The 21,374-nt window shown below is 29.8% G+C and overlaps 1 protein-coding gene across 1 annotated transcript; it reads left to right on the top strand.

Annotated features, from left to right (window-relative positions):
- Positions 1–3,520: 3,520 nt before the first annotated feature.
- HAK5 (high affinity K+ transporter 5) lies at positions 3,521–7,655 on the top strand. Its single transcript, XM_022893183.2, has 9 exons — positions 3,521–3,752; positions 3,873–4,095; positions 4,723–4,971; positions 5,064–5,102; positions 5,185–5,445; positions 5,524–5,576; positions 5,766–5,880; positions 5,952–6,206; positions 6,415–7,655. The coding sequence occupies exons 1-9, from the start codon at positions 3,594–3,596 to the stop codon at positions 7,479–7,481; spliced, it is 2,421 nt and encodes an 806-aa protein (XP_022748918.2). The 5' UTR covers positions 3,521–3,593; the 3' UTR covers positions 7,482–7,655.
- Positions 7,656–21,374: the final 13,719 nt, after the last annotated feature.

The raw sequence follows: 21,374 nt of genomic DNA, 5'->3' as shown, positions 1-21,374 counted from the left end.
AAATAAGTTATGGTTGATATGTGTTTAACAATAATAGTATTTTTTAATGTAGAAAATTGAGTTGGGTGAAAAAATTGGATGTGTGAAACTTTTTCAATTAACCCACACGAAAAAAAAAAATGGATCTTACCTAAATATCAAAACATAAGAAATTGTGGTAATTTTTTGGATTCATTTTATATAGAAAGTAAATATTTAATATTTCAAATATATTATGAATTAATTATTAAACTTAATAGCTTTATTTGATTAATTTATAAAAGAAAGCGAAAGAGAAAATGACCATTAAAATTGAAGTAGCATTCGATTGTTATGTCAACATGCATGAATTGAAAGATCAAATTTTCACAGAAGTTGTTGGAAAAGAAAGACATGGATGGATCCAAGGCCTTGGATTGGGTCCAACACCATCCAGCTACTATGGAAATAGCTCATAGCAATTTACATTCTTAGTAAGTCATTTTTCTCGAGAAATCTCAATATTGAAATAAGGGTTGCAAACTATGTAATAATGTGTTCAGCAAATGGAAGCAGAAAGAGCTAAGGAGTGTGCTAAAATGGATGAAAAGCATTAGTTGTTACATGATCAATTCAATACTTTTTTGAATTTTGTGCAACAACAATTTCTAGGAAACAATCTATGTGGTCCACCATCTTAGGTATTATATTTAGTAAATATTTATATTTTTTTAATATTAGAAATAGATTGTTATTAAGTGTAAATATTTGTTTTACTTTGAAGGTACTTGGGCAAGTTAGTGATTGTGGTGGAAAAAACACTTCATCAAATGGCAATGCTCCAAATTTAGGTGCTCATTAATTTCATACATTTTAAATTTATAGTTAATGTACTGAAACAACTACAACTATTAATATATTAACCTTTGTGTTACATGTATACTGTAACAAACTATGTATTTAGATATCTAAATATTTATAACATTCAGTTTATGAATTTCAAAATATTTATCTATTTTTTATTTAATTATAGTAGTAAATATTAAAAAAAAGTAAATTTCCTAAGTTAACAGTGTTTGTGTCAAAAAATGCCACTAATGTAGTAGCGTTTGTGTCTGGAAATGCCGCTAAATTATTAGCTGTGTTTCTAGACACAAACACCACTAAATTTCCCTCTAGTAGTGTTTTAGGAAAAACGTCACTAAATTTAGTGGCATTTTCAAATAAAAATGCCACAAACTTAGCGACATTTTTAGATAAAAATGCCACTAAATTTATGGGCATTTTTATCTGAAAATGCCATTAAGTTTGTGGCTTTTTTTCTAAAATGTCACTATTTTCTTCGACGTAGGTATAGGTGGCACTTTTATCGGCACTTTTGGCAAACATTGCAAATCATATAGTGACATTTATAAACACCGTTAAACATGAAAAAAAATGCTACTAAAGATTTATTCCCCTGTAGTGTATATTTAATGTAGCCTACAAATGAAATATTTAGTACAGGCATATATTTCTTTAAAAAAAAAAGACACTGAGTTGAAAATTAATTAAATGAATAAGTTATATATGACTTCAGTGAAGTTATTTAAGTGAAATTCTTAAAATTCATAAAATGTTTTATTAAAAATTATTATATAAAAATTAAAATCAAAAATTAAAATTGATAGATTAAAAGTTCTTATTATATAGATTAAGTATGTAAAATTTTTTTAAAAAATAAATTTTAATATATTTTTAAATAAGTATATTTAATAAAAATTTAGACAAAATTATTATATAAATAAATATCCATTAAATTTGAATTATTAACGATATTTTGAATAATTTTTTATATATTATTAATATTTACATTTAACTTTATTAATCTATTGGTTTAAATTTTTATTTATAATTTTATTAAATCAATTTTTAAAAAGTTTCACAAATTTCACTTAAAAAATTTTATCAAAATTTTGTCGAATATGACATCCAATGTGATCTAGTGTCAAGGCTTTTAATTTAGGGGCCAAACTAATATTATGCAATAATAAACTATTTTCATTTTTTCACAAAATATATTAGCATCTTTATCTATGTTTGAAAATTCTTGGGCATGTGCAAAAAAGGGAATTAGTGCTATTTAGAAGCAGTTAAAACCATCTAATTTAGCACTACCATCTAAATAATCAAATGATAATATATTTCCCTTTTAATGAAAAATCAAGGGTCTAAATTTATGTTAAAAATATTTTTAAAATATAAAAATTGTTTGATTAAGTAAAACTTAATCATAAAAGAAATCGAGAGAAATTTACTACTCTAAGCAAATAGCCAACTGGTATGTTTTATGGAGTATTCTAGATTAAAAATACAAAGCAATAGTAAATTGCCTTATTGAAACAGTCCATTGCTTTAGTGAAAAATTATAATTTTCTAAACACATAGAAAATAATTTCTAATGAAATGAAAAGAGTGATCATCTAAATGAACTAACATAACTTTAGTTATTTAGAAAAATGTTTTTCTAATTAAAAGAAGTAGTTTTTGATCGAAACAATACAATAAAAAAGTTACAATTTTAAAATTTAATATCTATAAATAGAGATTGAAAGTGTTTATTTGGACATATTCAAAAATTGATAATTCATAAGCTCTATTTCTTTTTTCCATTTCTTTCACAAATAAAGTACAGTTGTTTTGACATAATTTTATAGAAATTAATGTTCAAAAGTTGATGTTTTCGTTTTCATGAAAAGATGTTTAGTAGTTTGATTTTAAAAGTGTAAGGTGAAATTAAATACGACTTCATTGTATTTTACAGACATTTCGATTATATCATTTTTGCATACCATAATTGATAAAAATAAAATAAAATTTAAGAAAAGTGGCATTAAAAGCGTGCTTCAAAGTCAATTTTTTTAATGCTTTGAAGGTTTCATCTTAAATTTTACCAAACTTGTAAAGGAAGAGTACAATGAAAATGCAAGTGAAAAGTCATCATCAATATGCTCGTGATAAAGCAAGTCATGATTTTCTAACAATTTAAGGTTCAATTTTCCCCATTTTTTGTGTTATGAATTTATGCTATTAAAGAAAAGATCTTTCATTCTTTTCTATTTTCTATTGTTTACAAAACTAAATAGCATTGCATACGCTAATTCTCTATGTTAAAACACAGGTTATTATTTTGCTTAAAATATCAAAAATTATTATTTACTATTATATTAAATATATTTTATTACAAAATTATAAATTTTGAAATTCAAAATAAAAACAAAAAGCTTTAATTAGTAAAGTTTAGTAAAGCTCCTCCTACTCATTTCCAAGTTTTGCTTTTTGGTTGAATTTTATTGAAATGAAGATAACAGAAATTTCATGTCAAATTTCATCTATTACCAAATAATTTTAAATTAAATCTCCACATAAAGTTCACGAGATTCTGTTTAAAAGAGAAATCAAAGAGGTACGTGGCACCAAAACAGGGTCATACGCGTACAATCAGAGTATAGAGATTGAATACTACTGGCTGACGTATAACTTTTTCTCTTCTGAACCCGGGGCGTTGACGCGAGTGCATATAAAGTGACAATGCCGAGGAGTAATACCTCCAATTCATATTTCTCATCACCATAAAGGAAGAGCGTGAAGCAGGCATGGCAGACAAAGTCGAGAAAGTTGAGGAGATAGAGATGACAGTAGAAGGTGATAAAACCCGACTGAAAGATCGAAAGTTCTCATGGGCCAAGCTGCGCCATGTGGATTCTCTCAATTTGGAGGCTGGTAGACTTCCTTTCTCTTCCACCAAGCCTAAGGTCCTTCTCTCTACACTCTATTCTCCGCCTAAAAGTTTCCCTTTTTTTTTTTAATTAATCTTTTTCTTTATTTTCCTGAACACTTGTGCAACTGTAAATGCGGCTTGTAATTTTGTACAGGTAAATTGGGTGACGACGCTGAATTTAGCATTCCAGAGCATTGGAGTGGTGTACGGAGATATTGGAACTTCCCCACTATATGTATATTCCAGCACTTTCCCTGATGGCATTGGCGACCAAGAAAACCTTTTTGGGGTTCTGTCCCTCATCATCTACACCATAGTTCTCATTCCTTTTGTGAAGTATGCATTCATCGTTTTGAGAGCTAATGACAATGGTGAAGGTAATTATAAGCAACTAGTTTTCATCCCTACCTACTTGGTTAACTCTATCTTGCATGTTTAAATTACCTTAAATCTTAACATAAGTATATACAATTATACATGAGAGTTCCCTCTCTCTCTCTCTCTCTCTCTCTTTTTAATTATAGTTGGCTGTTGGCACATGAGAGTTCTCTTCTCTAAAAAGACATGTAGGCTTTTAGAATTTCAACTAAGACTATAGCTCAATTTAATGAAATATTAATACATCGGATTGATTGAATAGATTGAATCAAGAATCAATGATTTCTTTTTATCATCCATGTTGGATGGGTCAAACACCCGAATGAAAAGGATCAGACTGGACTGAATCAAAATTTATTTGCAAGATCTGAACCTTTAATTTTTTACCTTGATATAAATTACTTTGGAGTCCGGTACATATTTTTATGAAATGTTTAATATATTGAATATTTATGGAATATTAAAATTAGAATATGAACAAATAACCATTCATCGGATTATTGTTTGAATCGAAAACAAAGCACTTAACCAATTCATTAATTTACACAATTTTAAAATGGGTAGATGAGAAAAATACAACCTTGCCGTTTATTCATCTTACGAAATAAATGGGCAATGATTTCCAGGTGGAACATTTGCGCTCTATTCGTTGTTATGCCGACATGTAAAAGCGAGCTTAATTCCAAATCAACAGCCGGAGGATAGAGAGCTGTCTAACTACCGGTTGGACACTCCATCCAGCCAGTTAAAGCGGGCATACAAAATAAGAGGAAAGATAGAGAACAGTAAACGTGCCAAACTTGTTCTTTTCATGGTCACTATACTAGGGACTTCAATGGTTATGGGAGATGGGGTTTTGACTCCATGCATCTCAGGTATTCCCTACATATCTAATGTTAATTCCTTAAGACGATCAGATCAAATTATTCCTTTTTCTTCTCACTAGTTGAATTCATTTTTTTGACAGTTCTTTCTGCAGTTAGTGGCATAACATCCTTGGGAAAAGGTAGAATATCCTCACCTTCATCAGAAGACTACAAATCTATTTCTGCAACCATTTTTGAGCTAATTTCTTACCGAATTTTCAGACGCTGTGGTGGGAATTTCCGTGGCAATTCTGATCATACTTTTCTGTGCTCAGCGGTTTGGAACTGATAAAGTGGGGTATTCATTTGCCCCAATTATCTGCCTGTGGTTTGCCTTCCTCAGTGGCATCGGCTTGTACAACCTCTTCACATATGGTTGGGGTGTATTACGTGCGTTTAATCCTGTATATATAGTGGATTACTTCAAAAGACGTGGCAAGAAGGGATGGGTGTCACTTGGTGGAGTAATTCTTTGCATTACAGGTGAGTGTCAGCTTTTACTTTTCGATCATCTCTTTATGTTCCTTTTTGTCTAAAGTACTGTATGGACATTTAAAATAGGGTCGGAAGCTATGTTTGCTGATCTGGGTCACTTCAATATTCGAGCAATTCAAGTAAGTTTACTAAATAAATTATAAAACCAGTGAAAATTAGTCTCATTTCTTTGGCAAATTTTATTTACATTTTCTTCTCTTCGACTCCGCAAGACTATATCGGCCCAAAGTAGGAAAGCTTAATTGGAAACTCTTGATTTTTTTTTTTTTTTTGGTTCTTCAACAAATTGTTTATGCATGGAACTGCAGATGAGTTTCTCCGTCATTGTCTTGCCTTCCTTACTCATTGCATATAGTGGCCAAGCAGCCTACCTCACCAAATACCCTAATGACGTTGGGGACACTTTCTACAAATCCATTCCAGGTAAAAATCTTCAATTAAAAGAAGCTTTTCAAAACAAAATTTGTTACTAATGGTATTTTATGTCGAGGTAGGTCCTTTGTACTGGCCAACATTTGTGGTAGCTGTTGCCGCTGCTATTATTGCTAGCCAGGCTATGATATCTGGAGCATTTTCAATCATCTCTCAGTCGTTATCTCTAGGGTGTTTTCCAAGAGTTAAGGTAGTTCACACCTCCGTTAAGTATGAGGGTCAGGTTTATATACCAGACATCAACTACATGCTCATGATTGCCTGTGTTATTGTCACTGCTGCCTTCAAAACCACAGAAAAGATTGGCAATGCATATGGTAAGCTCACAACTCGAAAGTACTACTCAGGATAATCAGGGTCTTATTATTTTAATCCAGGTCTAATGACAACCAACTAAATCAAAATTCACCAACACATAGAACAATGAATCCTCAGGATGAAAACACAATTCAAATAGTCTGTCTTCTCTTTAAATTCCAAATGTGAAACTTTAAGGATAACACTTCATTTCTCTTGGGTTTATAGGAATTGCTGTGGTAGCGGTAATGATGATCACAACATGTATGGTTACTCTTATCATGCTTGTCGTATGGAAGACAAACATACTGTGGATTGCCCTCTTCTTTGTATTCTTTGGCGCCGTAGAAGGTATATATCTCTCATCAGTTTTGTTTAAATTTGTTCAAGGAGGCTATCTTCCGCTGGCCTTCTCCCTTGCCCTAATGATAATTATGGGAATATGGCACTATGTCCACCAAAGAAAATACGATTTTGAGCTCAAGAATAAGGTTTCTAATGAATACCTTAAACAACTGGTGGAAGATCCAAGTATAAACCGGTCGCCGGGAATGGGTCTTTTGTACACGGAGCTCGTTCAAGGCATACCGCCTATATTTCCTCATTTCATTTCTAGCATACCTTCCATCCATTCAGTTCTGGTGTTTGTCTCAATTAAGAAACTTCCGATTAGCAAAATAGCATTGGAGGAGCGTTTTCTCTTCAGACAGGTGGAACCAAGAGAATATCGAATGTTCCGCTGTGTTGTAAGATACGGGTATCAGGATGTAATGGGAACTACTGAGGAGTTTGAGCGTCAATTAGTTGAGAACTTGAAGGAATTCATTCGCCACGAATACTTCATTGCTGAAGGAGGCGCCACCGAACTGGCGACTGCTCCTGAGAACCTCCAGAGCACCACTCTTGTAGTAAATCAAGGAAAAGAAAAAGTAGCGAGTAAATCCGCCATTTTTGTTGAGGAATCACTAAACCAGCTCAACCCACCTCGCGTTTCCTCAGCGTCCATCCAGTCATTCAATGCGGCCAAATCAACAAACTCGTCCAGCCGAATCATCTCTGCACCAATCCTGGGAGCTGAAGAGGAGATGCAGTTTGTGCAGAAAGCAATGGACGAAGGAGTTATTTACCTACTGGGAGAAGCTGAAGTGGTGGCAAAACCAAACTCATCCTGCATAAAGAAGATAATTGTGGACTATGTTTATAGTTTTCTGAGGAAAAACTTCAGGCAAGGAGACAAAGTAATGGTGATACCACACTCTAGACTTCTAAGGGTAGGAATGACATACGAGATATGAAAAGAAAGGACTTGATGTATATGTAAAGTGAGCCTTGATGACTTAGGTGAGACCTAGTTTTTAGCAAACAAAGAAAAAGAAATCAGATATATATATATATATATATATATATATATATATATATATATAGTCTGATAGCTTTCGCAATAAAAATGTATATCTGCTTAATTCCTATTAACAAAATTATCTTGCCTTCCAAAGAAATGTTTATTCTCCTTCTTATGAGGGATTTTGTCCTTATTTTTTCCATGAATGAAATTATCTCATTTTGCAAAAAAAAGCAACAAAAAACAAAAAACAAAAATGAAATGCAATTTCTAGGTATAAGGTAAAGTTGAAACTGTTAGGAGAGCAGGAGAGCAACTGCTGAGGTTTGCAGCTGAAGATTTCAACTGAGCTTTCTTCCACTTGCATAGCTTAATTAGTAGCCTGCTTACTTAAGACATGTGGAATTCACGACACCAGAAATGTCATAGTATTGGCAATAATTGCAACAATTTGGATAAAACAAATCGTTTTAACATTCAAGATTCAGAAGTTAGAACGCCACTGGAATCTAGGCTTCTAAGCGTGATTTACGTCACAAGGTGACAAAGTAATATGCAATAAAAAATACTCATTGTGCTGGCGGGTTAAATACTTGAAATGAACGATTCATGAAGTAAATGCAGTTCTGATATCACAGCAGCAAAAATAGAACATAGAGATGAAGGGCAGCCTTCTTTCAATCTATTTTCTATTCATTCTTCTCAATTTTTTACATCAGCATATACACTATGATATTATCCTAAAATTTATGGTATCTAGTTGTCCAAGTGTCCAGAATCAAATGTTATGTGAATAACATAAATAAGACAAATAAAACTTCTACAAGATTAAGGTTCACTCCTGCAAACAGTTACCGCACATTACATAACACGTTGTAAGGCTGTTTTTAGTGAAAATTTTTTCAATGATGAATGACAAATTTAAGATGCTCTGGCCTTTGGTCTGGATGTCTGGTGGTACCATTATCACTACTCTAAGATGGGATTCTACAAGCCATGAGTTGAAATAAGATATGGATCTCTCCATAGAATGGTTACAGAAAGGTTTAAATACATGACTTGACGTAGCAGAAAACGATTTCGTTGGTAGAGCTACTTGACAAGGGAGTCCACAATTTGAAACTCGTCACAACAGCATAAAAATTAACTTAGAAATTTGAATAAGAACTAACTTACACTCAGCGCAAAGACTTGGAAGTTTGAACAATACGTTATATGTTTCATGTTGTGATCATGGTTTCCTCTTTTCAGGCATAAAACAACAAAAACAGACACTGGGAATTTGGTTAAAGATATTATCAAGCAATTAACAAATTATTTTGGGGGCAAGACACTGAAAAATAAGTCCAGCTCACTCAAATGTTCAGGCAAAGCAATAATCAAGTATGACAAACACAAAAATGCAGGCCAACTAGTGGTGGGTATCCCGGGTGGATCGTGGAAGTAGGTAAGGCACACATAACATCATAAATAATTTTAACTGAAGGCAAAACTTTTCTCTTCTTACGTATCTCTCCTTTGGCATCCTCTACATTGTCCTTTTTAATTTGTCTGTAATTCTTTTGATCACATTAGTTACCAGCTCAACTAATTCTTAATGTCAAATCAAAAACGGCAAACAGCTTTTGAAGATCTATCAGCATTAAAAGTGCAATTCCATGACCTCACAGTCTGGTTAAAATGCAGACAATAGCTATTAATGCTTCAGATAATCTAATGAAACCATTGCGCGTTTGCAAGAAGTTCATCTTACCGCGTCACAAACAGGACAAATAGGCCCAACTCACAATGTCTATTTTATTGGTGGATGATCTTAACAAATATTGTTTGATACACAGATGATGCTATCAAAAAATTCTAATTCCAATTTAATTTTCAATGCATGGACCATGGCCTTCGCTCGTGGTTGGTATGGAATTGCTTCTTCTTTTTGTTTGCTAGTCAAGTCTCCCACCTTATCTGATCATATAATGTCAAGTTGTCAACTGCCTCTCAACATTGATCAGTATCAAGGCCTGCTAAACATGTCAAACTTTGTTCAGGATTTTGAAGATAAACAGCTTTAAAGCACTGTCATCTCACTGTCCTCTAATGAAAGTCCCAATTCTGTTGAACATGGTGCTGACGGTTCAACTCCTAGCACCAAAAGTTCAAAGAAGAAAAGAAATCTGCCGGGGAATCCAGGCAAACACACCTACCTTATCCCTTGTTCAAACAAATTGTTGTAAAATATGTTGGATCATTTTTTACGTGAAAACATAAGCCACGGAGCATAAATGCATGAGAAAAGTGCTGGAAAGTATTTCTTTTGGCATTTGAGGCTGCCATGATTTGAATTTGGTCAATGAAATTAGAAGTCCACCACTCTACCAACAGGTTCAGTGACTGTTGGCAGTGCTGGAAAGTGTATATATGCTTTCGTATTTGTCAATATTTTCTACTGTCTGTTATGAATCTCTCTAGTTACAATTTTTTTTTTTTTTTTTACATAAAACAGAATTCGCTCAATGAATGCCAGTCAAGAGTCAAGACCGTCTTCTTTTCAATCCAATTGGCTCTTACTATTAGCTAACATTTTGTTGGTGGAAGCTTAAAAAATTCTTTGGCATCCTTTTCTCATATCTGTCGAATCCCTTTATATAGGTGCAAAAGGTTATGACAATAATTTATGTTTAAGTAAGATGCAAGAAGGTTGATTCAGATTCTTTCAGGAATAGTAATCAGAAAAATGTAGCTAGATTGCAAGTCACCAACTTTCCCCTTTTGGCAAATTTTCAGATCCTGATACGGAGGTTGTAGCACTATCTCCAAGTACTCTAATGGCTAACAACAGGTAAACATATGTAAAGTATGTGTATGTCATAAAGGATTTCAAAGAGATCAGAACCTTCAGCTCCATAGGAGAGGACATAACTTGCCTTGGAAGCTAAAGCAAAGAACAAATACACAGGATAAGAAAAGGGTTTATATATGTCCTGAGCCAAATTTTGTGCATCACGATCCGGGCCCTAGATGACTTGACTGGCATTAAGAAGCACTTCTGCAGGAAGCAAGGGGAAAAGATATGGAAGTGTAATAAGTGCTCCAAACGATAGCTATTTAATCAGATTGGAAGGCAGATACAAAAATCTGTGGCACCCGAGAATATCCTTGTGATCGTGGCACAATCGTTTCGAGGTTGTAATAACAAAACAGAATAAAAATATAAAAAAGAAAGTTAAAAATAGATTCAAGAAGAAAAACTTATCCAACTTCGCTCAGATCATAATTTTATTTAATAAAAATTAATAATAAATATTTACAAAATAATACGTAATTTCAATCGAAACTCCTTTAATGTGTAACCTAAAAAATTGAAACTTAATTTCTAATGATATATACGAACTATACGAACTAAGGACTTATACTTTCACAACATATTCAAACATGAAAAAATAAAAAATAAAAAATAAACTAAAATATAACTAACAATATGAATTTGATTTATAGGTATTTATATTATTCAATAGATATGTTAAACTTAAGTCATATTAATCATTAACTACATCCATCCACAATTAATTAAGTTCATAAATACCATAAATGAATGAATGGCTAAAAATTAGATTCTCTCAATTTAAATTTGATTCATAATTATTTATATTTCTCAATTTTAGATATAAATTTAGATGACACTAAACATGAAAAACATTTATTCACAATTAATTAAATTCATAAATACATGAAATCATGAATATTAAATTTATAAATAATTAAATTTATATAATTTAAAATAAAAATTAAAAATATGAATGAATAATATCTATAAATTTAATTCATTATAAATCATATAATCTATATATTATAATTCATTTAACTTAATTCAATTAAAATTTCACAATTAAAACATGTGCCATTGAATTAAACACAAACAAATGTCATCTCATTTATCTACGCAAAACAATAGTAGGATATTAATGTCGCTCATGTACATTATACATAAGACTGAAAGCACCACAAAATTGGCCACGAAATTTCACACACCGAAAACTGTGTGGTCCAAAGAAAACAGCGAAAAGCCGGCCATACAACCAAATTCACACTTCACTTCAAAAGTCCTCCAATTATATCACTTTATTTAGACAAATTTTTATATTTATATTTCGTCTAAATAAAAATATTTAGAAGTTAAAATCAAAATAGGTTAAAATAATAAAAAAAAAGTTTTAAAACTTTATTACTTTACTCAAATAAATTCGTATTAGAAATGGGAAAAAAACTAAAAAAAATAAAAAAATTGATTTAAAATAATAATGTTCAATTCGATTCAAATCAAATTTTTTCTTATTCGATTTAAAGTAAATTTAGATATTAAATATATATATTGAATTCGAATCAAGTTTTAGATCATAAAATGAAAAACCGAAAAAAAATATAATCGAATTATATGTTTTTATTAATTTTTATATATTTTAAAAAATTTTATAAAACAAGAATAATTATTTTATACTTGAATTTATTTCAATATCTATTAAAATTATATTAAAATAATATATACAAAAAAAATTAAATTTAAAAAACTAATGAACTAAATCAAATAGAATTATTAGAATTTAATTCAAATTGAATAATATAAAATTTTGATTCAGATTCAAATTTAAAAAATTTATAATTTTATATATTATCAAAAAAATCAAATTATATTTTATTCGATTCAAAATGTTATTACCTCTAATTTTTATGCTTTTATTACATCTAAATAAAAGCGTTTGCACCTTAAAGTCAATATAGGGTAAAATAACAAAAAAATCTCATGAATTTTATCACTTTATTTAGATAAATTCTTATATTTTTTATTATATTTAAATAAGTTCCTACCCTTTAATTTATATCCAAATAAATTCTTAACTTTTAATTTGTATTTAAATAAATCTTTAACATTTAATTTATACTTAAATAAACTTTTAATATAAATTGATCTTTTATTCGAGATAAAAACTTATTTAAATACAAAAAAAATAACATTTTATTTACGTATAATAAAAATTTAAAAGCTTATTTTTTAAAAAAAGAATAATCTAGAGGCTTTTTGATATTTTAACCACCAATATACCTTTGATTAAAAAGATACAGAAGGTTAAATTATGAATTAGACAAAAGCAGAAGAATAGTAACATGAAGCTCAACCCAACTGTTTGTGTAGATAGATTCAAGAACAAATAGACTTTTATAGTCTTATTGGTCGTTTAGCATTATTGTTGAAATAATTTTTATGTTTAAAAGTTATTTTTGACTCAAATGTAATGTTAAATAATAAAAAAATTTTGACATTTCAATTTAAAAGCTTAATTTTTTAACTCAGATAAAAAAAAAAAAAAACTCAAAATATGCTTTTGTAGAGAAAAAATGTCAAAATGTGTGGATAAAAAAATTATTTTATGATATTATATTTTTAATATTTTATTATTTTATATATTATTTTATATTTCAATTATTCATAATACTTTTTTTAATTATAACTTTTTTTTTTCTCGCAATAATAATATTAAACTAGTCCTCAACTGAAGTCGCCAACACAGCTACAAATGACGGGGTCCAAGCCCCAAGGCCACCCCAGCGATGCTTTTGCGGTGCTTGTACATATCCAGCGATGAGCCGTCCCTAATCATAATCTTCAAACCAGCCCACACCGTCCCTCTCAAAAAATTCACATGTCCGCAACAATAAACAAAAAAGTTTTTCTTTTTTTTTTTTTTCCTGAACCGTTTTTCAAAATGAAAATAAACAATATTCTGTTTACTTTATCGTCGTAATTTAAAAACAAAAAAAAAATCATCATTAATTTTTTTAACTAAATTTGATTAGTTATCTATTAAAATTTATCTTTTTAATAAAATTTTAAAATTTATTAAAAAAATAATTTTTTTGATTTACGAAACAGTTTAAATTCAAAAATTAATTACGTGTGAAAAATAATTAACACTCTTACAATATCCGTTAAAAAATAATCTCAATTAATTATTTATTATCTTTTAATTTGGACAAAAGGTCTTAATTTTGATATTTAAAATTTAATTTTCTTAACTTTCTTCGTTATAGTAAAACATATTTTTATTTTTAATTGTTTGTTTGAAAAATAAATAAAAATCTTATATATTGAATAATCCTTAAAAATATTTCAATACTCTGATCATATTAAGAGGAATTTTTTCATCTAAGGACTTATTAAAAATTACTATTTGGATTTTTCGAGAATTTTATCATCGGTGATTCGTACTTATCTTTAATATTCATATTTATAAGCATATTGTAAAATAAGATATTTATAATTTAATCCAAATAATATTTTTTTAAAAATTCGTTTCTTATTCTATTTATTAAAAAAGATAAGAAATCTTTATCGAAATTAATTATAAATACATTAATACATTTGCAGCATTTTAGATAAAATTTTTTATTTAAAAATTTTTAAAGAATCACTACTCAAATTTCTTTATGATCTCATCCCCAAAAATTTTATTATTATTATTTTTAATGATTATTAATATTTAAAAGTTATAACATAATTATCTATAAAAAAATTTATTTTCTAAAAATTGCATATTCGTATAAATATTTTATATTTTTATTTCTTAAAGAAAAATTAAATTAAGGAAAAATAAAAAGAATTTGTATTGAAAAGAATTTCTAAATATTCTAATTTCATGGCAATTTTTAGAATTTTTTTTACATATAGAAATTTTTTGGGAATCACTACTTAGACCTCTCGGACTCCTATCATCGAAATTTTTCATTATTTATTAATTTTTACGATTATTATTATTATTATTTTACCCTGCAGGTTATACCGTGAAGCATCTATTCATAAACGAATTTTTTTATTAAAAAATTATATTTTTATAAATAGTTTATATTTTATTTATATATTTTAAAATTATTCAAATTAAAGGAAGAAATAAAAAATCTTTGTATTAAGAAGAATTTCTAAATATTTTAATACTTTTTCTCACTTAAAAAATTCTCGAGAATCACTACTCAGATTTCTTGGAGTCTTATTTTCGAAAGATTTTCATTCAATTTTAATCTTGTTGTTTTTATAAATATAATTTTATAAGGTCAAATTATAATCTTAATCATTTAATATATATAATAATTTTTTAAAATGAAAATAATATATATATTTTGATTACCAACAATTAATAAATAAATAAATACTTATACAAAAAATGAATGCAAAATAAACAAGTAATTAAATTAAATTAAAAGAAATTTACCACAAGTTGGGTCTAAAACCCACTTCAATGAAAGGGCCCAAAACAAATGGGTTGAAGTCTGGGTCTAATCTGTGCGGGGCTGAGATAGGGCTAGTCCAACGAGTATGGATCAAATTCAAACAAAGTATGAGTTTGACCTAGGTCACGAGCCACGCACTGAGCGAGTTAGGATGGAGGTCAGTATAGATTGCGAGTTAGGTTGGCCTTTCGGTTCGGGTCTAACCCACTAAGTTTTTTTTCTCTTTTATAAAAGCTATTTAAAAAGAAAAAGCATTTTAACCCTAATTTTCCCCCAAAAAAGTTAGAGTTCTCTCACTTTTCAACTGTCATATACTCCATTCTCCGGCACCAATCCATTACTTCTCTACTATTGGTCAACATCCATTTATCTTCTTTTGTTTTTCCTTCCTTCCTTCATTCTTTCCTTTTTTCCCTCCTTCTTTTTTTTTTCCTCGTCATTTTTTTTTCTCTTTCTCTTTTTCTCTTTTTCTCAACTGTATTTGCCTTATCCTTTTAGACACTGAACCTGGCTCTGACGGATCTTTTCATTCTTCTCTTTCTCTTTTTTTTTTAAATGAAATTATTTTTTATTTTTTAAAGAAAATGAAAATGATATTTTTCTATTTTTTTTTGTTTGTAAGATGGCTTTGGTTATGGTGGTTCCTTCTTAATGAGAGGACCATGAATTTTTTTTTTGGATTTTTTTATTGGTTTTTTTGGTTAGTTGGCACGATAGGGTTGTTTTTGGTGGGTTTTTGGGTATTTTCTTTAGGTAGTTCTATTGGTTAATAGGGCAATGTATGGAGGTTATGCAAAGCTTGTGGGTGGTGTTTGTACGGGCGGCAATTAGTCAGTGAGAGTTGTGGCTAGAAGGCTAAATAGGGTTTTATATGTGTGCATTTTGGGACTTTGGTACTAGAATGGGTTAGAGCTGGGTTTGGAGGCTATGAGAATAGAATGGTGATTGAGTGGTCGGTTGGGGCTGATGTTGTTAGGTTATAAGGCTTTGTTTTTTCTAGAAAAAGTTAAAGCTTAGGCCTTGGCTGAGGACTAAAGCTAGGGCTATTTAAAGGGTCTTGGTACTAGTGTCGAGTTAGGTATGGCACGATTTGGGGCTGATAAGGGTGATTGAGTTTGATGGTTCAGAGAGTGGGGTGTTTGGGCATGTGCTTAGGCAAGGACTAGGTTTTGTTTTCTAGATTTTTTGGGTGTTGGTACTCTAGGGGTCCTCCATCAGTCAGGGTACAGATGAGGGTGAAGTCGGGATTGGTGATGGTGCTTAAGTGTTAATGGGTTAAGGGTACAGGGAGGGATTGTGACTTTGGTTTTGGGTAGGTGCTAGGCTAGTATTATTGGGTTCTTTTGTTGGAGAAATGTGACTAGGGCTCTTTTTTTTTTAGTCTTGGTGTTTGTGAATTTTATTTGCAAATTTTCATAAATGACAAAAATTATAAGGTGGTATAGGGTGGTGGCTGGGTATTATGTAAGGTAGTGGTTGAGCGGTGTGTAAGTTAGTAGGTGGTGCACTATATAAAGCCTAAAAATTTTAGCCTCTCATGGCTTGAATTGCCAGACATTGATTTTTATTGTTTTCTACTTTTCTACCCCTTTGTTTTGTAATTTAGTTTTAATTAATTAATTTTTAATTAAAATTTCAATTAATTTGATTAATTTTAAATAATAATATTAATAATAATAAAACAAAATAAGAAATGACTAATCCAAAACAAGTTCGAACAAATTCAATTCAATTTAATGCTTAAACTAGCTCAAATAAGAATATGTAAATTAAATATAAAAATTGAACAAGAGATATTTAAGGATTATGTTCAGAGCTTTTATAAATTTCAACATCTTTGAATACTCTTTCAATAAGAGGCATTGAAACTTTAAAAATTTAAAATGTTTTGCCCAGAGGTCTTACTAATTATGTCTAAAGGTCTGAAAGATTTACCCAAAAGTTTTACAAGTTATACCCGGAAGTCTTAAATATTATACCCAAAGGTCTTAAGGATTATGCCTAGAGGTCATACAAATCTCAACATCTTTGAATGTTCTTCCAATCAGAGGCATTGAAACTTTAAAAGTTTAAAATTTTTTGCCTGGAGATCTTAGAAATCTGGGTGCCAACTTGACTGGACTTAGTTTAATCTAGGTGCTAACTTAACTGTGATTAATTTGCCAATTAAACTAGGCTTAAAGTGCCAACAAACTAGGCTTAAAATCTCAACTGTGTCAGTTAAACTGAGTTTAATATCATCTAGGTACCAGCTAAACTAAGCTTAAATATCATCTGGGTGCCATCTAAACTAAGCTTAATTTGTCAGCTAAACTGAGCTTAAAGTGCTAGTTAAATTAGGATTAAATATCATCTGGTTGCCAGCTAAATATAACTTAAATATCATATGGGTGCTAGCTAATGGTTTAATTTAATTTAGGTGCTAACTAAATTAGGCTTAAAATCTTATTTTGTATCATATCTCATTTTTTCAATAACCCCTTCGCTTTTTACAGATCATTTTTTTCATCTCCTCAAACATTTTTCACACTTTGGTCTCTTATCAAACTATTTTCACTTTTTTTCATCTTTTCATGATAGACTTATTTCTCTCTTTTTGCTTTTCAAAATAAATACTAGTAATTTTTTTCATAATGCAAATGTCAATGTTTCTTTCATATAGATGCCTCTACAAATACTCTTTCTATGATGCAAATGCCATGATGCAAATGCAAATGTCTTTTTTATGATGCAAATGCGAATACCTTAGTTATGATGCAGATGATATAAATGCAAATGTCTTTCTCATGATACAGATGCAAGTGATGCAACTACAAATGTCTTTTTCATGATATAGATGCAAATGTAAATGTCTTTCTCATTATGCACAATTGAATGCGAATGTCAGTAATGCAAATGCGAATGTCTCTTTTATGATGTATATGGGAATGCCTTGATTATGATACAAATGATGTAAATGCGAATGTTTCTCCTTATATACATGTGAATGATGCAACTATGTATGCTTTTTTCATGATGTAGATGCGAATGGAAATATCTTTCTCATGATGCACATGCAAGTGCAAATGCAAGTGACGCAAATGCGAATGTCTTTTTTTTTTATTTACAGTATGTAGATCAAATATCCTTCTTATGATACACATGTCAATGCGAATACAAGTGATGCAAATGTGAATATCTTTTTATGATGTAGATGCAAATGCGAATGTCTTTCTCATGATGCACATAAAAGTGTAAATGCAAGTGATGCAAATGCAAATGTCTTTTTTGTTTTTACAGCATACAAATCAAATATCTTTTTCATGATGCATATGTAAATGCAAGTGATGCAAATGTAAAGACTCATTTTGTTTTTTGTTTTTTCGCTAGATCTTTGTTCAAAATTTTAATGTTTACTTTCACCAAAAATAATCTTAATATTCTATACAAAATGCTCAACAAATTTCCAAACTTTTTCAAAGTAATCACAAAATTGCCTCACATAAAGTTTTTTCGTAATCAATGAGAAAAATTAAAAGCACGTAACTTTCAAATCTCTTGCAAATTAATGATTGCTATTTGGAATGCTTATGGATGGGGTGATTGACAATTTAATTTTTCACTAATGGGCATATTTCAAGGACGGCTAGATGAAGGTTGCAAGGATTTCTCTTGGGCTTAGAAAAGAGATAATTTTTTAAAACATTTTTCTTTTATTGAAAACATGATACTTTAATATGCATGATAACTAACCATTATTTTTTCGAAAAAGAATTGGAAAGGGAAATTTATTTCTTATTCTATTTATTAAAAAAATGAGAAATTTTTATCAAAAATTATTCTAAATGCTCCAATACATTGGCACTATTTTAAAGAAATTTTTTTACTTAGAGATTCCTAAAAAATCACAACTCAAACTTCTTTAGAATCTCATCCTAAAAAATTTTATTATTTTTTAATGATTATTAATATTTAAAAGTTATAATATAATTATCTATAAATAAATTTATTTTCTAAAAAATCCATATTCTTATAAATATTTTATATTTCTATTTCTTAAAGAAAAATCAAATTAAGAAAAAAAATAAAACGAATTTGTATTGAAAAGAGTTTTTAAATATTTCAAGACTTTGGCAATTTTTAAAAATCTTTTTTCATCTAGAGATTTCTTGAGAATCACTACTTGAATTTCTCATAATCCCATCATCAGAATTTTTTATTATTTGTTAATTTTTACTATTATTATTATTTCACCCTAAAGGTTATACTGTGAAGCAATTATCTATAAACGAATTTTTTTCTTAAAAAGGTATATTTTTATAAATAGTTTATATTTTATTTATATATTTTAAAATGATTTAAATTAAACGAAGAAATAAAAAATCTTTGTATTGAAAATAATTTTTAAATATTTCAATACTTTGATAATTTTTAAAAGTTTTTTCTCACCTAGAGAATTTTCAAGAATTATTACTTGGACTTCTTGAAATTTCATCATTGCAAGATTTTTATTCAATTTTAATCTTATTGCATTTATAAATAAAATTTTATAAGGTCAATTTATAATCTTAATCATTTAATATATATAATTTTTTTAAATGAAAAATAATATATAGATTTTCTTTACCAACAATTAAAAAATAAATAAATAAATACTTATATAAAAAATGCATGCAAAACAAACAAGTAACTAAATAAAATTAAAAAAAAATTTACTACAAGTTGGGTCCAAAACCGATTTCAATGAAAGGGCCTAAAACAAGTGAGTTGAAGTTCGGGTCTAACCTGTACTGGGTTAAGACATGGTGACTCCAACGAGTATGGATCAAATCCAAGCAGAGTTTAAGTTAGGCTTGGGTTGTAGGCCACTAGCAAAGCAAGTAAGAATGCGAGTCAGTACAAATCATAGGTCAGGTTGGCCTTTCATTTTAGGTCTAACCCGTCAAGTTTTTTTTTTTTTCTCTTCTATAAAAGCTACATTTTTAAAAAATCATTTTAACCTCCATTTCCCAAAGAAAAACAATGGTTAAAGTTTTTTCACTTTCTAATCGATGTATACCCCAATCTTCAGCACCAGCTCGCCACTCTTCCGTCATTGCCCGATGTTCTTTTGTCTTCTTTTTTTCTACCTCTTTTTTTTTCTTTTTCTCTTTCTTCTTTTCTCTTCTCTTAGTTGTATTTGCCTCATCCTTATAGTTGTTGAACCTAGCTCTGATGGGCCTCTTCACTCATCTTTTTCTCCTCTTTTATTTTTTTTAAATGAAACTAATTTTTTTTTATTTTTTTAAAAAAATGAAATTGATTTTTGTTTTGTAGGATAGCTTTGGTGTCAGTAGTTTCTCCTCGTGACGAAGACTTTGAATTTTTCTTTTGGATTTTTTTTTGTTGGTTGGCATAATGGGATTGTTTCTTGTGGGTTTTTAAGCATTTTTTCTTGGTAGTTTTGTTGGTTGATAGGGCGGTGAATAGGGGTTATGTAAGGCTTGGGAGTAGTATTGGTATGAAAGGCGGTCGGTAAGTGCGAGGTGTGGCTAGAAGGCTGAATAGGGCTTTGTGTGTGTGCATTTTAGGACTTTGGTACTAAAACGAGCTGGAGCTGGGTTTAAAGGCTATAAGTATAGAGTGGTGACTAGGTGGTCGACTGACATTGGTGTTATGGGGTTGTGGTGCTTCGATTTTTTTGGGAAAGGCTGGAGCTTAGGTCTTGGCTGAAGACTAGAGTTGGGGCTATTTGGAGGGTCTTAGTGCTGGTGTCGAGCTAGGTATGGCACGATTTGGAGCTGTTAAAGGTTGATGAGGGTGATGAGTGTGGTGGTTCAGAGAATGGGGTTATGGGGCATGCGCTTAGGCAAGGGATGGTTGTTCTTTTTTTTTTTTTTTGTATGTTTTGGATGTTGGTGCTCTAGGGGTGGTTAGGGTACAAACGAGGGTGAAGTCAAGGTTGGTGATGATGCTTAAGTGCCAATGGGTTAAGGTTACAAGCAGGGATTGTGTTTGGTTCATGTTAGGTGCCGGGTTGGTATTGCTAGGTTCTTTTGTTGGAGACATGTGAATAGAGGTTAGTTTTTTCTTTTTTTTGGCCTGGTGCTTGGTGCTTATGAAATTATTTCTAAATTTTCATAATGGACAAAAATTGTACAGTGGTAGTTGGGCAGTGTGCAAGGTAGTGGTTGGTGCATTATGCAGAGCCTAAAAATTTTGGCCTCACATGACCTGAATTGCCAACCATTGATTTTTATTGTTTTTTGTTTTTTTGCCATTTTTTTAACTTTATTTTAATTAATTAATTTTTAATTAAATTTTCAATTAATTTGATTAATTCTAAATAATAATATTAATAATAATTAAATTAAATTAAAAATAACTAATCTAAAACAAGCTTGAACAAATTCAATTTGATTTAATATTTAAACTAGCTCAAATAAGAACATATAAATTAAGTATAAAAATTGAATAAATTCGAATTAATCTAAACAGAATTAGGTTTTTACATTTATCAACTTCACAATTTTGAAGACTAACTTATTATAGAAGGGACAATAATTTCTTGTTTCAATGGCAAGAAAGAAGCTCTTTCTTTAAGATCCAAGTTCAA

The sequence above is a fragment of the Durio zibethinus genome, chromosome 16, assembly GCF_047325235.1.
Source record: "Durio zibethinus cultivar Kanyao isolate XHJ-2024 chromosome 16, ASM4732523v1, whole genome shotgun sequence".
Lineage (NCBI taxonomy): Eukaryota > Viridiplantae > Streptophyta > Magnoliopsida > Malvales > Malvaceae > Durio > Durio zibethinus.
The sequence above is the reverse complement of the archived record's forward strand: the minus strand, read 5'-3'. Positions and strand labels throughout refer to the sequence as shown.